General features: G+C 39.7%; 1 protein-coding gene across 2 annotated transcripts in view; it reads left to right on the forward strand.

Moving 5' to 3' along the window:
- Positions 1-2,027: 2,027 nt before the first annotated feature.
- The window catches only part of LOC137652470 (glutamine-dependent NAD(+) synthetase-like), a 63,223-nt gene continuing 48,310 nt past the window's right edge, over positions 2,028-16,940 (forward strand). Inside the window, exons 1-6 of one of the 2 annotated variants that reach the window (XM_068385858.1) lie at positions 2,028-2,111; positions 4,801-4,969; positions 5,391-5,561; positions 6,674-6,758; positions 13,660-13,805; positions 16,505-16,665. In XM_068385858.1, coding sequence (XP_068241959.1) covers positions 4,824-4,969; positions 5,391-5,561; positions 6,674-6,758; positions 13,660-13,805; positions 16,505-16,665 — 709 coding nt within the window. In that variant the 5' untranslated portion in view covers positions 2,028-2,111; positions 4,801-4,823. Of the gene's footprint in view, positions 2,183-4,800; positions 4,970-5,390; positions 5,562-6,673; positions 6,759-13,659; positions 13,806-16,504; positions 16,666-16,940 lie in introns of both variants that reach the window. The other variant, XM_068385859.1, reaches the window with a different exon arrangement.

Consider the following 16,940-nt stretch of genomic DNA (forward strand, 5'->3'; position numbering starts at 1 on the left):
CAAATACATCTTTTTTTTACAATGAATAAGAATATTTTCTTTTCCTTAGCTTGTAATAATAATAATAATAATAATAATAATAATAATAATAATAATAATAATAATAATAATAATAATAATAATAATAATAATAATAATAATAATAATAATAGTAATAATAATAATAATAACAATATGAACTACAGGAACACTCAAATACATCTTTTTTTTACAATGAATAAGAATATTTTCTTTTCCTTAGCTTGTAATAATAATAATAATAATAATAATAATAATAATAATAATAATAATAATAATAATAATAATAATAATAATAATAATAATAATAATATTTTAAGGATTAAGGATTTTTATTAACTCTAGCAACCCCTCTCAGGGTATGAGAGTACATTACAAAATATACAAAAAGCGAAACTACTTCTATTTACATATTTATACAATACTATACACATATTCACGTACCCATATACTGTATGCCTTGTATAATGGGGACATGAGCCCATTTGGACTAGATAAAAAACTAATATATAACTAAAACTGTTTCATTATTATTTTTTTTTTACAATTTTTTGCTAGATTGCACAATTCTCTCTTATTTTCTATTTTAAACAATTGACTAAACTTTATACTATTTGGTCTAGTGTAATAATATCTTTTTATATACAATTCTCTGAGGCTACTAAAATAAGGACACACAAGAGTAGGCTAGGCCTATAATTACTATTAAATTCACATGGGCTGTTCCAGGTATTAGATAGACCACACTTGTCTAGAATACTTTTTATTTTTACAATCCATTTCGACTTGAATTCATTGCTATCGTGTAACTCTCTTAACAGTAAATACATGGTGTGGGATAACTTATGTTGTATTTCTTAATAGATCCTTATCCAAAGGTTTACCATTCTCTTTTCAATTTTAATTGTTAAACTAAATTGACCGAGTTCTCCGTAAGCCATATAATTTGCTGAATGTTTCTTTATTTGAAGAATACTTTCTCAACCTGGTCTAGCCTTTGGAACCCCCAAAATTCACTTCAATATAGAAGACCTGGGGTGACCAGATGCTCAAAGAGTTCACATTGTATATCCACTGGTAAGGATAGTTTTCTGACCTTTGTCAGCAGACTATACATTCCTCTCTGAGTCTCTGGGTCTGTGTAACCTGTTTATTTATGGCCTTGCAATATGAATCATGAAAATTTAAAGTTGTACCTATATATGCATAGGCCTAATCCACTACTTCCAGCTCTGGATTACCAAACACGAAAGGAGGATGGGATCTGACTTTGCCACTAGAAAATATAAAATATAACTATTTTTGTCCTAGTGGTGTTGACTGTTAGGTGCCAGGATTCACAATATTCATACACAGCAGTTATAGCAGTTTGCAAACACTCGAATACATTTTTTTTTCTTTTTTTTTTGTAAAGAAAAATATAACTATTTTTGTCTTAAATGTGTTTACTGTTAGGTGCCAGGATTCACAATATTCATACACAGCAGATATAGCAGTTTGCAAACACTCGAATACATTTTTTCTTTTCTTTTTTTTCTTTGTAAAGAAGAATATAACTATTTTTGTCTTATTGGTGTTAACTGTTAGGTGCCAGGATTCACAATATTCATACACAGCAGTTATAACAGTTTGCAAACACTCGAATACATCTTTTTTTCTTTTTTTTTGCCTCTAAAAAATATAACTATTTTTGTCTTAAATGTGTTTACTGTTAGGTGCCAGGACTCACAATATTCATACACAGTAGTTATAGCAGTTTGCAAACACTCGAATAAATTTTTTTATTTTTTTTTTTTTTTTTTTTTTTTTTGTAAAGAAGAATATAACCCTAAATACCCTATTTTTGTCTTAGTGGTGTCAACTGATAGGTGCCAGGACTCACTATATTAATACACAGCAGTTATAGCAGTTTGCAAACACTCGAATACATTTTTTTTCTTTCTTTTTTTTTTTTTTTTTTTTTTTGTAAAGAAGAAGAATGTTTTTTTCTTTATCTTCAGCGTCCTTAGCAACGACCTTGTGTCCCTTAGCAACGCAACAGGAGTGACGTCCGGTCGCTACCACATAACTTTGTGGGTAGAAATTATCTTAAGGTGAAGCATTTTCTTATCTTCTAAATTTATCTTGGTGGTTTTTGAAGCCAGTGATATTATATTAAGGTGTTGTAAGTTAATACTGTTAAGTATTAAGTTAAGATACATCACGTTTCTGTGCCTTAGGTGTAGGCATCGAAATATGTAAACAACCCTATAAGGCTAGTTAGTAACCAGGCCTAATGTTGTAATATTTTAGGCCTTTTTTAGGCTAATTCTCCCTCTTCTCACGGCAAGTTGTAGTTTATGAAATTTTGCAATTGTATAATACTTTAATTTCCTACCAATTACAAGCAATATATAGTTTTACAACTGGTTGTATTGTATCTGGCTATTTTTTTGGAGCCTTTGTATATCGGCGGCCAGTTCTTCCCCTGTGGATTAAAAAGGGACATCAACTAACCTCAACTTTCCCCCCTAACCTAACCTACAACCCGTGTCCTTACCTACTTACCTAACGGACTCCCTTACACTGCTGTATTCTAAGTTAGCCATAATCATACATGCAGGTGGCCGCTATCATACATACACCCCCCTTTTTTTTTTTGGTGCACGTCTCGTTTTAATTTCCCCATTCCCCTATGTATAGTATATATCAATTATGGGGAATGCCAGTGGGATGAAGGGGTTATTGTGTGTGGAAAGCCTGAAAACTAACGATTTACATCAGCCAGAATTGGCAGATGTACGTGAATAACAACATAGCTAATTGGATTAATATACAACTCTTGTGTCATCAACAACAATCCTGCAAATGCTAGAAAAAGAAGAGAATATAGGTGGTGTATGTATGACAGTGGCCACCTGTGTGTATGATGACGGCTGACTTAGAATACAGCTGTCTAAGGGGGGTCACAGGGCGACATTAGCCCCCTACGTTAGGTAAGGATACGGCTTCTAGGTTAGGTTAGGGGGAAAGTTTAGGTTAGTTGATGTCCATTTTTTATGGAGGCTGGAGGAACTGGCTGCTGATATACTAAGGTTCCGAATATAGTAAGAATAATTACTGTGATATGTTTTAACCTTACTGTATCTAACCTAACCTAGTGCACCAAATTCTTACGAGATGGTGGACTTGGATGTCGCAGGAACTCCTCTCCCAACATTGCGTTGATCTTCCTAAATCGCCAAAATAGCAAAAATGCATCCTTACTAACCCGACCTAGTATGCTGGCCCCTAATATGACCCAGGAGATTTGACCCCCCCCCCTTTAAATACAGGGATGCATTCTAATCTAACATTACCCACCTAACCGAACCTAGTGCTCAGGGCCCCTTACGTGAAAATCACTATTATTATCATTACTAGTATAGCTACAATCCTAGTTGGAAAAGCAAGATGCTATGGGGCCAAGGGCTCTAACATGGAAAAATAGCCCAGTGAGGAAAGGAAAAAGGGGGCTGCTCCTTTCTCCCGTAGCATTACACAAGTCAGTATATTCCCTGCGCTAATCTTTGGAACGGTGACTAGATTACACATCTATGTGTCTTCAAGAAAACTCTGGTACGGTATTCAGTAATTATTGAATATAAATTCTGGGCAGAAGATATATTTGTTAATGAAAGGTTATACTGTACAAAGTAGCCAGTGTCCTTTATTTCATACTTTAAAGTTTTGAAGTGTGCATATTCCCCGTAACAATTTTGTTCACACAAAGGTTTAAAGGCCGCTTATGAATGGCAGAGGCAAGGGACAGCAGTGACATTGCCATATCAAGCAGGACAATGCCCGAGAGACTGACCATATGTACATAAGATCAGCCCCCAAATCCCCTCTCCACCCAAGCTTGGTTCAAGGAGGGCCAGGCAATGGCTGCTGATAACTCGGCAGATAGACCTATTGGCTCCCCCAAACCCACCATCCTTAGCTCACAAGGATGGTGAGATTGGAGCAACTAAAGGAACTAACAAATTTGAGCGGGACTCTAACCCCAGTCTGGCGTTCACCGGTCAGGGACGTTACCATATCGTCCCCCATAACCCAGAAATCATTTAACTGAGCATATCCAGTAATTAAACATTCTGGTATAATGCATAGGATTTTTTATTTGTTGTAAACAGCAGTTAATTACAGTATTACTTAATAGAAACGATAAAGCTCCGTCAAGCGCTCAAGAGTAGCACACTACAGTACAGTAAGTGACTATAACACCTCTAAGAATACAGCAGTACAGTACTCTTCACATTTTTATTATTAAATAATTAGGTAATTATTCACTTGCTTCTTATAATTCGTAAGGAAAAAGATTGAAGAATACCGTATTATCTTAAGTAGTAGAATTTATATAAGGATAGATGATCTATACCAGTTTATATCAGCAGATCCCTGTGCTGAGGGACCCATTTACAGTTTTCACCATGATTTTTTTTTTGTACACAATACTGTACAGTATTAGTGTTTTATCATTTCTCTGTAACTGTAATAGAAACTTAATGTATTTTAAAAGACATTGTTTCAGTAGAGTTAACGATTTCTGAATCTTGGGTGCATGCTGTTAAGAAAAAATAATAATTAGGTTTACCTTTTACAGTTATGCATTGTTGCTCACCTTATCAAACAAATGATTCAGTATATGGTGTTTACCTAAATCCCATGATATTTCATTATAAAAACATACCACTGTTTTTCTTCCTGACCAAGGATTGGTTTGGCAGCTCACATCCTCTTAATATGTCTGTTTTATTTCAGATTTTAAAAAACAAAAAAACACCATGGGCCGTAAAGTAGTGGTAGCTACGGCTTGTTTGAATCAGTGGGCCATGGATTTCCAGGGTAACATGGATCGCATATTAGATTCTATTCTGCAAGCAAAGGCAGCCGGCGCAACTTACAGAAGTGGTCCAGAACTGGAAATACCGTGAGTTTATCTTTGACGATCTTGGGTGTTTTACATACATGTACCAAGGCACTTCCCCCAATTTTGGGGGGTATCCAACATCAAACAAATGAAAAAGGGGACCTTTCCTCTCTATGTGTTTTACGATATATATTTTTACAATGCTTTACTGTATACAGCATGTTCAGTAAGCTGAAAATGATAAGATAAAAATAATGAAGGGAAGGAAAATAAATTTAAGGGATAATAGATTGACATTTAATATAGAGATTTTAATTGCACTTGCTAAACATTTCTTTGTGAAATGATAATCCTATAATGCCAAACCATGTCTCATAAGTTATTAACAGATTTAAAGGTTTAAACTGTAAGTAAAAATGATTGTGATCATTTGTTTCTTTGTAAAAGAATTAGTTATATGATATAATATGTTGAGTTTCAGTGGGTATAGTTGCTGCGACCACTATTATGAGAGCGATACGGTTTTGCATTCTTGGGAGGTGGTCGCTGAATTACTTCAACATCCTTCTTGTACGGACATGATAATAGATGTTGGTCTTCCTGTGACGCACAAGAATGTTATATACAATTGTCGACTTGTCTTCCTAAACCGGTGAGTGTTATATTGTGCTGTACTTAATTTGCAGAATACTATGTCATGAATTTTTTTTTTAAACTGCTCTGTACATTGCTGGCAAAATTAGATAGGCACAGATTATTATTATTATTATTAATTTCTAAGCTACAATCCTAGTTGGGAAAGCAGAATGCTACAAGCCCAGGGGCTCCAACAGGGAAAAAATCCCAGTGAGGAAAGGAAACTAGGAAAAAATAAATGTTTTAAGAATATTAAAATAAACATCTATATAAACTATAAAAACTTTAACAAAACATGAAGAAGAAAAATTAGATAGAATAGTGTGCCCGAGTGCACCCTCAAGCAAGAGAACTCTAACCCAAGACAGTGGAAGACCATGGTACAGAGGCCATGGCACTACCCAAGACTAGAGAACAGTGGTTTGATTTTGGACTGTCCTCCTAGAAGAGCTGCTTACCATAGCTAAAGAGTCTCTTCTACCCTTACCAAGAGGAAAGTAGCCACTGAACAATTACAGTGCAGTAGTTAACCCCTCTAGTGAAGAAGAATTGTTTGATAATCACAGTGTTGTCAGGTGGTATGAGGACAGAGGAGAATATGTAAAGAATAGGCCAGACTATTCAGTGGGTGTGTAGGCAAAGGGAAAGTGAACCGTAACCAGAGATAAGGATCCAATGTAGTACTGTCTGGCCAGTCAAAGGACCCCATAACACTCTAGCGTTAGTATCTCAATGGGTGGCTGGTGCCCTGGCCAACCTACTAGATGACCTGGATCTACAAACAGACCAAATATTGGTGTCTTCTTAAGGGAAATTGAGATTGAATTGTGAATAATGCAAGGTTTAGATATCAAACCTTTGTTCTCTAATCTTGGGTAGCGTCATAGCCTCTGTACCATTGTTTTTCACTGTCTTGGGTTAGAGTTCTCTTTCTTGAGGGTACACTTGGGCTCACTATTCTATTTTATTTCTCTTCCTATTGTTTTGACCTATTTTCCTTGTTGGAGCCCATGGGCTTATAGCATCCTGCTTTTCAAACTATTGTTGTAGCTTAGTAAGTAATAATAATAATAATAATAATAATAGTAATAAAGATTTATAATACTGTATACATCTTTCCATTTTCAGAAAAATTCTTCTTATCCGTCCAAAGTTGACCATCTGTGATGATGGCAATTACAGGGAATCAAGGTGGTTTACTGCATGGCAGAAAGTAAGTGAAATAAAATTGATTAAGATAGTGTTACTTAGCTTGAAGATAATGCATGTGATGTTCTCTTGCTATAACATGCTTTCTACTAGATCAGTGAGGAGATGATGATGATGATTTTTGATGGAAAAATTTCCATGATCCTAGGTGAATTGCTGGGTTCTTTTTGTAGATCAATGTTCAGAATAAATGTGTAATTTTAAATATTTAACTTAGCCGGTGAATATATAATAGCTGCAACTCTGCGGCTCGACAGAAAACATACCCAAAAAACTCGCGAGCGATCGCTATGAAGATTGCGGGTGTGCCCACCAGCGCCAACTGTCGGCCAGATACCACTCTTGTATGTAAATAAAACCTTCAATTCTTCTCTGTCGACGTTGACGACAAGACGTATTCATACTCGCTGTAGAACCTGGAGTTTTCCCATCATATTTGGTGAAGTACTTTATTTTGGTTTGAGCTTTTGCAGTGCAGGTGTTTTTCCTCAACTTAAACTCTTGAACTCTTTATTGAATCGGATTATTTGTTGATGACTTGGATTGTTTTTGGAATTTTTCTTTGACTAATTCAAAATGGCTGACCCTTCTCAAGTACCTAGATTTCGAAAGTGTAATGCTAGGGACTGTAATAGGCGTCTTCCAAAGGCTTCTCTCGACCCTCATACTGTTTGTTCCAATTGTCGGGGTAAAACCTGTCAATTGGGAGATCGGTGTGAGGAATGCGTGGGCCTTTCGGAATTCGATTGGCTCGAATACGATAAATATGCACGTAGACTAGAGAGAGATAGGGTTAGGAGAAGTTCATCTAGGTCCGTAGATTTTTCCTCTCCACATGCCCTTGAACCTAATCCTTCCCCTGTAGTGGTTGTTCCTAACCCCCCTTCTAGCACTCAGGAACCGTCTATGCAAGACATGTTTCGTGCTATTCATGCCTTGGGGGAGAGAGTTGAAGCGTTAGCAAGTGACCGTAATCAACTCATGGCTGACGTGAAGGAACTTAAGTGCCATAGTGCCACGGCGGAAAGTGGGAAAGTGATTAGTGCGCAAAGTGTTGTGAATAGTGTTGCGACCGAGGGTTCGTCTGTTCGTGCCTGTCGTTCACCTAGTCCGGGACCTCTTGCAAGCTCCCAAGCCCAGGGGAGAAGTAATGTCGTACGACTTATGGGTTCGAGAGGCCTTGATCAGCGAACAGACGTTCCCTCTATGGTATCAGGCGTATCTCGTCAAGATCGCCCCTGCCATAAGACGAGAGAGCCCATTTATACCTCGTCTTCCGAAGGCTTTTCACGCAAGAAACCATGGAGCAAGGTTTCTAGGCCTCTTAAACGGAAGTCGGTCCCTTCAGGACAGGTCCAACGTCCTGGATGTAGTCATTGGGACAGTTCGGACCCGTTGCTGTCATCGGATGACTGCTCGCCGCCTAAGCAAGGCAAAGTTGTGCCGTATCAGTCGCTAACCCCGTCTGTTATCGCACCCGTTCCCGTAGACCCTAAATGGGTTATACTGCAGGACATGCAGTCTAAGCTGGCGTCCCTTATGGAAGACTACAATGCAGACAAGGTTTCCGTTGAGCCTAGCCGTTTATCTCATAGAGATCCTGGCCTTCAGCCACCCAAGCGTTCTGTTGTGCGTCCTGTTGACGTTGGTGTAGCCATCTCACGTCAAACGGTTGGGGTAGTACCACACTCGATGCGGTCTCGTGTGGATTTTCAGCCGCATGTGGACGTTAGGCAACTCGCTGATACGCCTGGTGACGTTCAGGACGTTCGCCAACCATCGGAGTTGACTTGTTTTGACGCTGTGCGTCAACCTCCGCAACCTAGAGTTGTTTTGGCTGCGCAGCCTAGGCGGTCTAAGCAGTCTCGGGTGGACGCTGTGCGTCCTCACGCACCTGTTGTTGTTGACAGTTCCCAGACTGTTAAGCAGTTTCAGGACGCTGCGTCCTGCTCCGCCACTTATGCACCAGTGCGGGCGGACGCTGCGTGTCAAGCGTTGCCAACCCCTTTGCTGGTTTCGCATCAGTTGTCAGATGAGGAACTTTCGGATGAGGACGTTGCTGACCCTCAACCTGAGGATCTTCCTTCAGATATTGATGAGCCTAGAGCAGTTCCGCCATCTTTGGACTTTAAAAAAGTCATGCTCATTTTTAAAGAGTTGTTTCCTGAACACTTTGTCTCTGTGGCTCCTCATTCACCGCCGTCTGAGTTTGTTTTAGGCGTACCTGCTGACATGCCAGCCTTTACAAAACTCGTTCTCTCTCGCTCATCCAAGAGAGCTTTACGGCTGTTAGGAGATTGGTTGGAAACCAAGAGGAGTTTAGGGAAGACGGCCTTTGCCTTCCCCCCATCTAAACTCTCGTCTCGATCGAGCGTCTGGTATGCCACGGGAGAAGTTCTCGGCTTGGGAGTTCCTGCCTCTGCCCAGGGCGACTTCTCAAGTCTTGTAGACTCTCCCCGCCGCCTAGCCATGAGACGCTCGAAGATTAGTTGGTCATCCTCAGACCTTGACCATCTACTTAAAGGCATTTTTAGGGCGTTTGAAGTTTTCAACTTCCTTGACTGGTGTTTGGGAGCCTTGAGTAGGAAAATCTCATCGGCCGATAGAGATGTCTCCTTACTCATTATGTCCTGCATGGATAAGGCCATCCGCGATGGATCCAATGAGCTCTCCTCCTCGTTTACTTCAGGAATCCTAAAGAAACGAGAGTCTCTGTGCTCTTTTCTGTCAGCAGGAGTGACGCCCTGTCAACGATCTGAGCTACTCTTTGCCCCTTTGTCTAAGTTCTTGTTTCCTGAACTTTTGGTTAAGGACATAGCGTTATCTCTAGTGCAGAAAGACACCCATGACTTGGTTGCGTCCTCGGCTCGCAAAGGGACCCCTTCGTCTGCCTTTTCTGCTAGACCTAGGATAGACACTCCTGCGTCCAGGTTTATTCCGCCCTTTCGTGGCAGAGCCCCCACCAGGGGAAGTACTCGTGCCGAAGGAAAGAGAGGAAAGAGGAAAGGAGCCAAGTCCTCGCGTGGCAGAGTCTGACTGCCCGCAGCTTCAGACAGCAGTAGGTGCCCGACTCAAGAACTTCTGGCGAGCCTGGGAGAAGAGAGGTGCAGATCAACAGTCTGTGAGGTTGCTCAGAGAGGGGTACAAAATCCCATTTGTACGCAAACCTCCTCTAGCGACTTCCCCCATCGATCTCTCTCCCAGGTACCGAGAGGAAGCAAAGAGACAAGCCCTGAAACTAGAAGTGTCTCTTTTGCTAGAGAAGGGAGTGGTGGTCAAAGTCTCGGACCTTCAATCACCGGGGTTTTACAACCGTCTCTTCCTAGTACCGAAGAAGACAGGAGGTTGGAGACCGGTGCTAGACGTCAGTGCTCTGAACGTCTTTGTCACAAAGACAAAGTTCACAATGGAGACCACAAAGTCAGTCTTAGCAGCGGTCAGAAAGGGAGACTGGATGGTTTCTCTCGACCTAAGAGACGCATACTTCCACATCCCCATTCACTCAGATTCCAACCTTTTCTGAGATTTGTGTTCGACAATGTGGTGTACCAGTTTCGGGCCCTGTGCTTTGGCCTAAGTCCTGCTCCTCTCGTGTTTACGAGGCTTATGAGGAATGTAGCAAAATTCCTCCATTTATCGGGTATCCGAGCCTCCCTTTACTTGGACGACTGGCTTCTCAGAGCCTCGTCCAGTCATCGCTGTCTGAAGGATCTCAATTGGACATTGGATCTGACCAAGGAATTGGGACTTCTGGTCAATATGGAAAAGTCTCAGCTGATCCCATCCCAAACTATACTGTATTTAGGGATGGAGATTCGCAGTCCAGTTTTTCGGGCTTTTCCGTCTGCCCCCAGAATAGATCAAGCCCTGCTCGTAATCCAAAGGATGTTGAAGAGAGAACGTTGCTCAGTCAGGAATTGGATGAGTCTAGTAGGAACTCTATCATCCCTGGAGCAGTTTGTCTCGCTAGGAAGGCTACACCTCCGACCTCTACAATTCCATCTAGCTTTTCACTGGAAAAAGGACAAGACGCTAGAGGCGGTCTCGATCCCGATTTCCGAAACAGTAAAGGCTTGCCTGAATTGGTGGAAAGACAATATCAGTCTACGAGAGGGACTTCCTCTAGCAGTTCAGAAACCAGACCACGTTCTTTTCTCAGACGCATCGGATCTGGGTTGGGGTGCGACACTGGACGGTCGGGAATGCTCAGGTCTGTGGACCTCAAGTCAGAGGAGCATGCACATCAACAGCAAGGAGCTCTTGGCAGTACACCTGGCCTTGATGAGCTTCGAGGGTCTCCTTCGAGACAAAGTGGTGGAGATCAACTCGGACAACACCACAGCCATGGCGTACATTTCCAAGCAAGGAGGCACCCACTCCCTGACACTGTACGAGATCGCAAGGGACCTGCTAGTCTGGTCAAGAGATCGAGGCATCTCACTGGTGACGAGATTTATCCAGGGCGACTTGAACGTTCTAGCAGATTGCCTCAGTCGGAGGGGTCAGGTAATTCCTACCGAATGGACCCTCCACCAGGACGTGTGCAAGAGGCTTTGGGCGACTTGGGGTCAACCCACAATAAACCTCTTTGCAACCTCGATGACCAAGAGGCTTCCAATCTATTGCTCTCCGGTACCAGATCCAGCAGCAATACATATAGACGCCTTTCTCCTAGATTGGTCTCACCTAGACCTATACGCATTCCCACCATTCAAGATTGTCAACAAGGTACTGCAGAAATTCGCCTCTCACGAAGGGACAAGGTTGACGTTAGTTGTTCCCTCTGGCCCGCGAGAGAATGGTTCACTGAGGTACTTCGATGGCTGGTAGACTTTCCAAGAAGTCTTCCTCTCTAAGAGTAGACCTATTACGTCAGCCCCACGTAAAGAAGGTACACCAAAGCCTCCACGCTCTTCGTCTGACCCTTCAGACTATCGAAAGACTCTCTAGAGCTAGAGGCTTTTCGAAGGAGGCAGCCAGTGCGATTGCAAGAGCGAGGAGAGCTTCTACCATTAGAGTTTACCAATCAAAGTGGGAAATCTTCCGAGACTGGTGCAAGTCAGTATCTGTATCCTCGTCCAGTACCTCTGTAGCTCAAATCGCTGATTTTCTCTTATACCTGAAAAGAGTTCGCTCCCTTTCAGCTCCCACGATCAAGGGCTACAGGAGCATGTTGGCTTCGGTCTTCCGGCATAGAGGCTTAGATCTTTCCAACAACAAAGATCTGCAAGATCTCCTTAAGTCTTTTGAGACCTCTAAGGAACGTCGTTTGGCTACTCCTGGATGGAATTTAGACGTGGTCCTAAGATTCCTCATGTCAGACAGGTTTGAGCCTTTACATTCAGCCTCCCTGAAAGATCTCACTCTTAAGACACTTTTCCTGGTGTGCTTGGCCTCGGCTAAAAGAGTCAGTGAGCTTCATGCCTTCAGCAAGAACATTGGTTTTTCGACAGAAAAAGCCACTTGTTCCCTTCAACTTGGTTTCCTGGCCAAGAATGAACTGCCTTCTCGTCCTTGGCCTAAATCTTTTGATATTCCTAGCTTATCAGAGATCGTAGGCAACGAACTAGAGAGAGTATTATGCCCCGTTAGAGCTCTCAAGTTCTATTTAGCTCGTACTAAGCCTTTACGAGGTAAATCTGAAGCGTTATGGTGTTCGGTTAAGAAACCATCCTTACCTATGTCAGAGAATGCTTTGTCATATTTTATCAGACTTTTAATACGAGAAGCCCATTCCCACTTGAGTGAGGAAGACCGATCTTTGCTTAAGGTGAAGACGCACGAGATTAGAGCTATAGCAACATCCGTGGCCTTCAAGCAAAATAGATCTCTACAAAGTATCATGGACGCGACCTTTTGGAGAAGCAAGTCAGTGTTCGCGTCTTTTTACTTAAAGGATTTCCAGACTCTTTACGAGGACTGCTACACACTGGGTCCATTCGTAGCAGCGAGTGCAGTAGTGGGTGAGGGTTCAACCACTACACTTCCCTAATTCCAATATCCTTTTAATCTGTCTCTTGAAATGTTTTTTAATATTGTTTTATGGGTTGTACGGAAGGCTAAGAAGTCTTTCGCATCCTGGTTGATTTGGCGGGTGGTCAAAGTCATTTCTTGAGAGCGCCCAGATTAGGGGTTTGATGAGGTCCTGTTGTATGGGTTGCAGCCCTTGATACTTCAGCTCCTGGGAGTCTGTCAGCATCCTAAGAGGATCGCTGGGCTCCGTGAGGAAGACAGACTTACAAGGCAGAGTAATCGTCTAAGTCAGCTTCCTTACCAGGTACCTATATATTTTTTTCTTGTTATATTGATAACTGTCAAAATAAAAAAAAAAAAACTCTTAGCTTATACGCTGTAAACATAATTAACTCTGGTCTCTACCCACCTCCTTGGGTGTGAATCAGCTATTATATATTCACCGGCTAAGTTAAATATTTAAAAATGATATTTTAATTATAAAATAAATTTTTGAATATACTTACCCGGTGAATATATAAATTAAATGACCCTCCCTTCCTCCCCAATAGAGACGCAGCGGGACGAGAAGAATTGAAGGTTTTGTTTACATACAAGAGTGGTATCTGGCCGACAGTTGGCGCTGGTGGGCACACCCGCAACCTTCATAGCGATCGCTCGCGAGTTTTTTGAGTATGTTTTCTGTCGAGCCGCAGAGTTGCAGCTATTATATATTCACCGGGTAAGTATATTCAAAAATTTATTTTATAATTAAGATATTTTTTTTTTTTTTTGTATTGTATACTGTATTTACAAGTACATTATTACACACTGTCTTGAATCTTTGAATGTCATGCATTTCATTAAAAAAATATTTACTTGTCCATCTTTTATATATATTCTGATTGATGCTTGGTTTATGTTTGTAACTTTGAATTCCTTTTCTGAAATAGGTTCGTCAAGTCGAGGACCACTATCTGCCACGTATGATTAGCAGGATCACGGGACAGATTACAGTTCCCTTTGGGGATGCTGTTATTGCCACGAGGGACACGTGCATTGGCTATGAAATATGCGAAGAGTTGTGGAATCCTGAAAGGTTGGTATGAGTCAGAAGGACAATTTTTTAGTTCTTATATTCTAGAATAGATGTTTTTATTTCTCTCTCATTGCTACAGAAGGTTCTCAACATACAAGCTTAATTGGTGCCAAGAAGCTTTTTGTAAGTCAAATTGTTTGTACGTCGAGTTTTGTTAAATATCCCATGCCTATGATTTCCAGCCACAATAGTCAACAAATAGTTGGGTTTCATATGAAATAGATATCAGGTTATCACAAATGTTGTTTTACTTACTATATTAAGCCTTTTACCCCCAGGCTATTTGGAACTTTCCAACCCTTAACCCCCAGGCATTTTTTTTTTTCAAGCACATTTTGCAATATATATTTTTCAAATTGCTCTAACAGCCTTAATTTTTGTCATAGAGAGGTCAGGTTGGTCTCATTCTTTTGGAAAATGCCTGAAGATTCTCATAAAGTTATAAAAAATATGCACAAAAAAATGTAAATAGCACTTTTTTGCAAGGATGTACCAGTACGTCCATGGGGGTAAAGGATGGGTTTTGTGAAACGTACCAGTACATCCATTGGGGGTAAAAGGGTCAAATAACATAGTATTGTTTTATTAAAGTATTTCTTTATCTTATCTTTGTTATTATCAGTTGAACTTGTGTCTGTATCTCCTAATGTTTGTATGCTGAGGATCTGTATATACATCCTCCATTGGACTGCTTTTCAATGAGCCATTAACATTCATGGGTTCGATATTATGAATTTTATTTTTCGAATGGAGACCAGTAAAGTCCATGGAGTATTATTTTTTCTTAGTTGCAGGATTCATAGTTGTGTAATAATGAATGCAGGAGAACAATCAAAATTTATGAACAGTACTGTATTTGTGAATGCACCTTCAATGAAAACAAATTATAGTTGTTATATTCTCGGTAATTTGTTAGTGGTAGAGAGCTCCTCTTACCAAAAAAATTGGAAGATAGCTAGCTATCTTGTAGGTTGCTGAAATTACTGTTGAAAAAAATGTCTAAAAGTAATGATGAACAAATAGTACAGTATTAAGAAACTGTACATTTCTTCATTTACATGTATATTGTTTACATATAGGATGTTAGTGAATAATAACTAGTGAAAATTAAGATAACAGTGTTGACCATATGTGAATAAATTGCGATTTGTTAGACCTACTGCTTTTTTAGCAAGACTGTTTAAAGTATTTTCTTCTGTATATAAAAAGCTGTGAATATTTTCGATAGGAGTTGAGGGTTTGAATGGGGAGGAATTTTATCAGTTGACAAATAAGAATGATTGACAGTTTTGCTTCTTAGCCTATACTACAGCTGTAGGTCATTTGTTTGCCAGGGAAATATGAAATAAAATGAGAATTAAGTAACTTCCAAAATCATTTTATGTTCAGAGATGTACCGTATTTGAATTCTTCATGTAATCATAGACTGTAAACAGTGAAAAAAAAAAAATTCTGTCAGTGTATGTTAAAATGCGCAGGAAATTAATACATATTGAGTTATATAAGAGCAGATACATGAAAACATTCAGTTATATAACAAGGAGAGTAAGTTGAGATTAGTATGTTATATAAGTGAATTCTTAAACCCTTGTGTAATATTGGTCTTTCGTATTTTCTATCACAAAGCTCTGTTTTGTATTTGGTGTTATATAGCTATGAATGCTTTCATATATATGGTGATATATAACTACATGTATAAATGATAATACTTTTATGTCTTTTCTCTTAAGGGTAAGATTCGCATTTTTTAGCTATGCATTGTAGTCTACCATTCCTGTCCTTGGATTTACCAACTTGGAATCACTTATCCACACTTGACCAGTATGTTCTTATAATTGTACTTGGTTAGAATAAACTTAAGATGTAGAATATAATGAAAAGTTTGCATAAAGCTAAAAAAGAAAGGAACATGCACTGGAACAGATATTACTATCTATTCTCCCAAAGAAAAAGGACAGTCCCCTCTCATACCCCTTTCCTAGCCTTAGACTTTTGGTTTTAAAGACAAGAAAATGTTAAAGGTGAACTTGGTTTTGTTTAGATTCAAGGCAGAATTTAGTCTCATGATAGAATAAAGGGATTTTGACGAAGGAAAAATCTATTTCTGGGGAGAGACCTGTGACGTCCGGTGAAAAGTCCTTCTTTGTACTTTTTCTGATATAAATCTTCCAAATATACCAGAGAAAATTAAAAGCATGGAATGCAGAGGTTACAACCCTCGCGCGAGCACCTTGTTGGTGTCGTATATCTAACAAGGGCGTTTGTAAAACACTATTCACAGGCTGTCTTCCATTTAGATAATCCCTTCATCAAAGGGGGAGGGCCGTGACAGGCCCTAGAGAATACAGTTGGGTTACCCTACCGACACCTACCACTCGCGCTCACCAGAGCATCCTTCTGATTTGGGACTTGCAAATAAGTTGAGTTTTTTGGGCACAGTGTTTTTCGAAGAGTTTCTCGTTATTTCAACATGACTGACGTTGCTACTTCACCCTTACCAATGTTAAGTACCATAGTTTGTTTTGGCAGCTTTTGGCAGTACCGGGCATTTGTTCTGTTTCCAATATGGTGGTTTTTAGTTTTGGAAGCGATTGTCCTGCCGAGGTATCGGAACCCAGAATAATGTAATAGGTGTTATTTATTTTTAAAGATTGTTTCCAATACTAACTTTACTAATTCTTTTCGTATTCAAATTCCAGCTCCCATATCCCAATGTCCCTTGATGGAGTAGAAATTATTGTGAATGGATCCGGTTCGTACACAGAGATTCGCAAAGGTTATGTAACTCAGGATTTGATCAAATCTGCAACGGCAAAGTCTGGCGGATGTTACTTATTTGCTAACCAGAGAGGATGTGATGGTACAGTATATTGTTTAATAGTGTTTTATTTTGAAAAATATAGAAAGGAGAAAATTAGTATTCATAAGTTTAGTGATATTGTACGGTAAATTCATAAGTTTGTAACAATTTAAAGGTTTTATTGTTTTGTGGTCTTCTTTCAAGGTAAACAGTGTATTTAATCGTAAAGTAAGAAAGATTTTATTTTGATATTACAAGTAATAATCATTCTTAGGATGTAGATCATCTAAATTGTTATCATAATATAAATTACCCAGACCTTTGAATTAGATTTT

The sequence above is a fragment of the Palaemon carinicauda genome, chromosome 13, assembly GCF_036898095.1.
Source record: "Palaemon carinicauda isolate YSFRI2023 chromosome 13, ASM3689809v2, whole genome shotgun sequence".
In the NCBI taxonomy this organism is placed as follows: domain Eukaryota; kingdom Metazoa; phylum Arthropoda; class Malacostraca; order Decapoda; family Palaemonidae; genus Palaemon; species Palaemon carinicauda.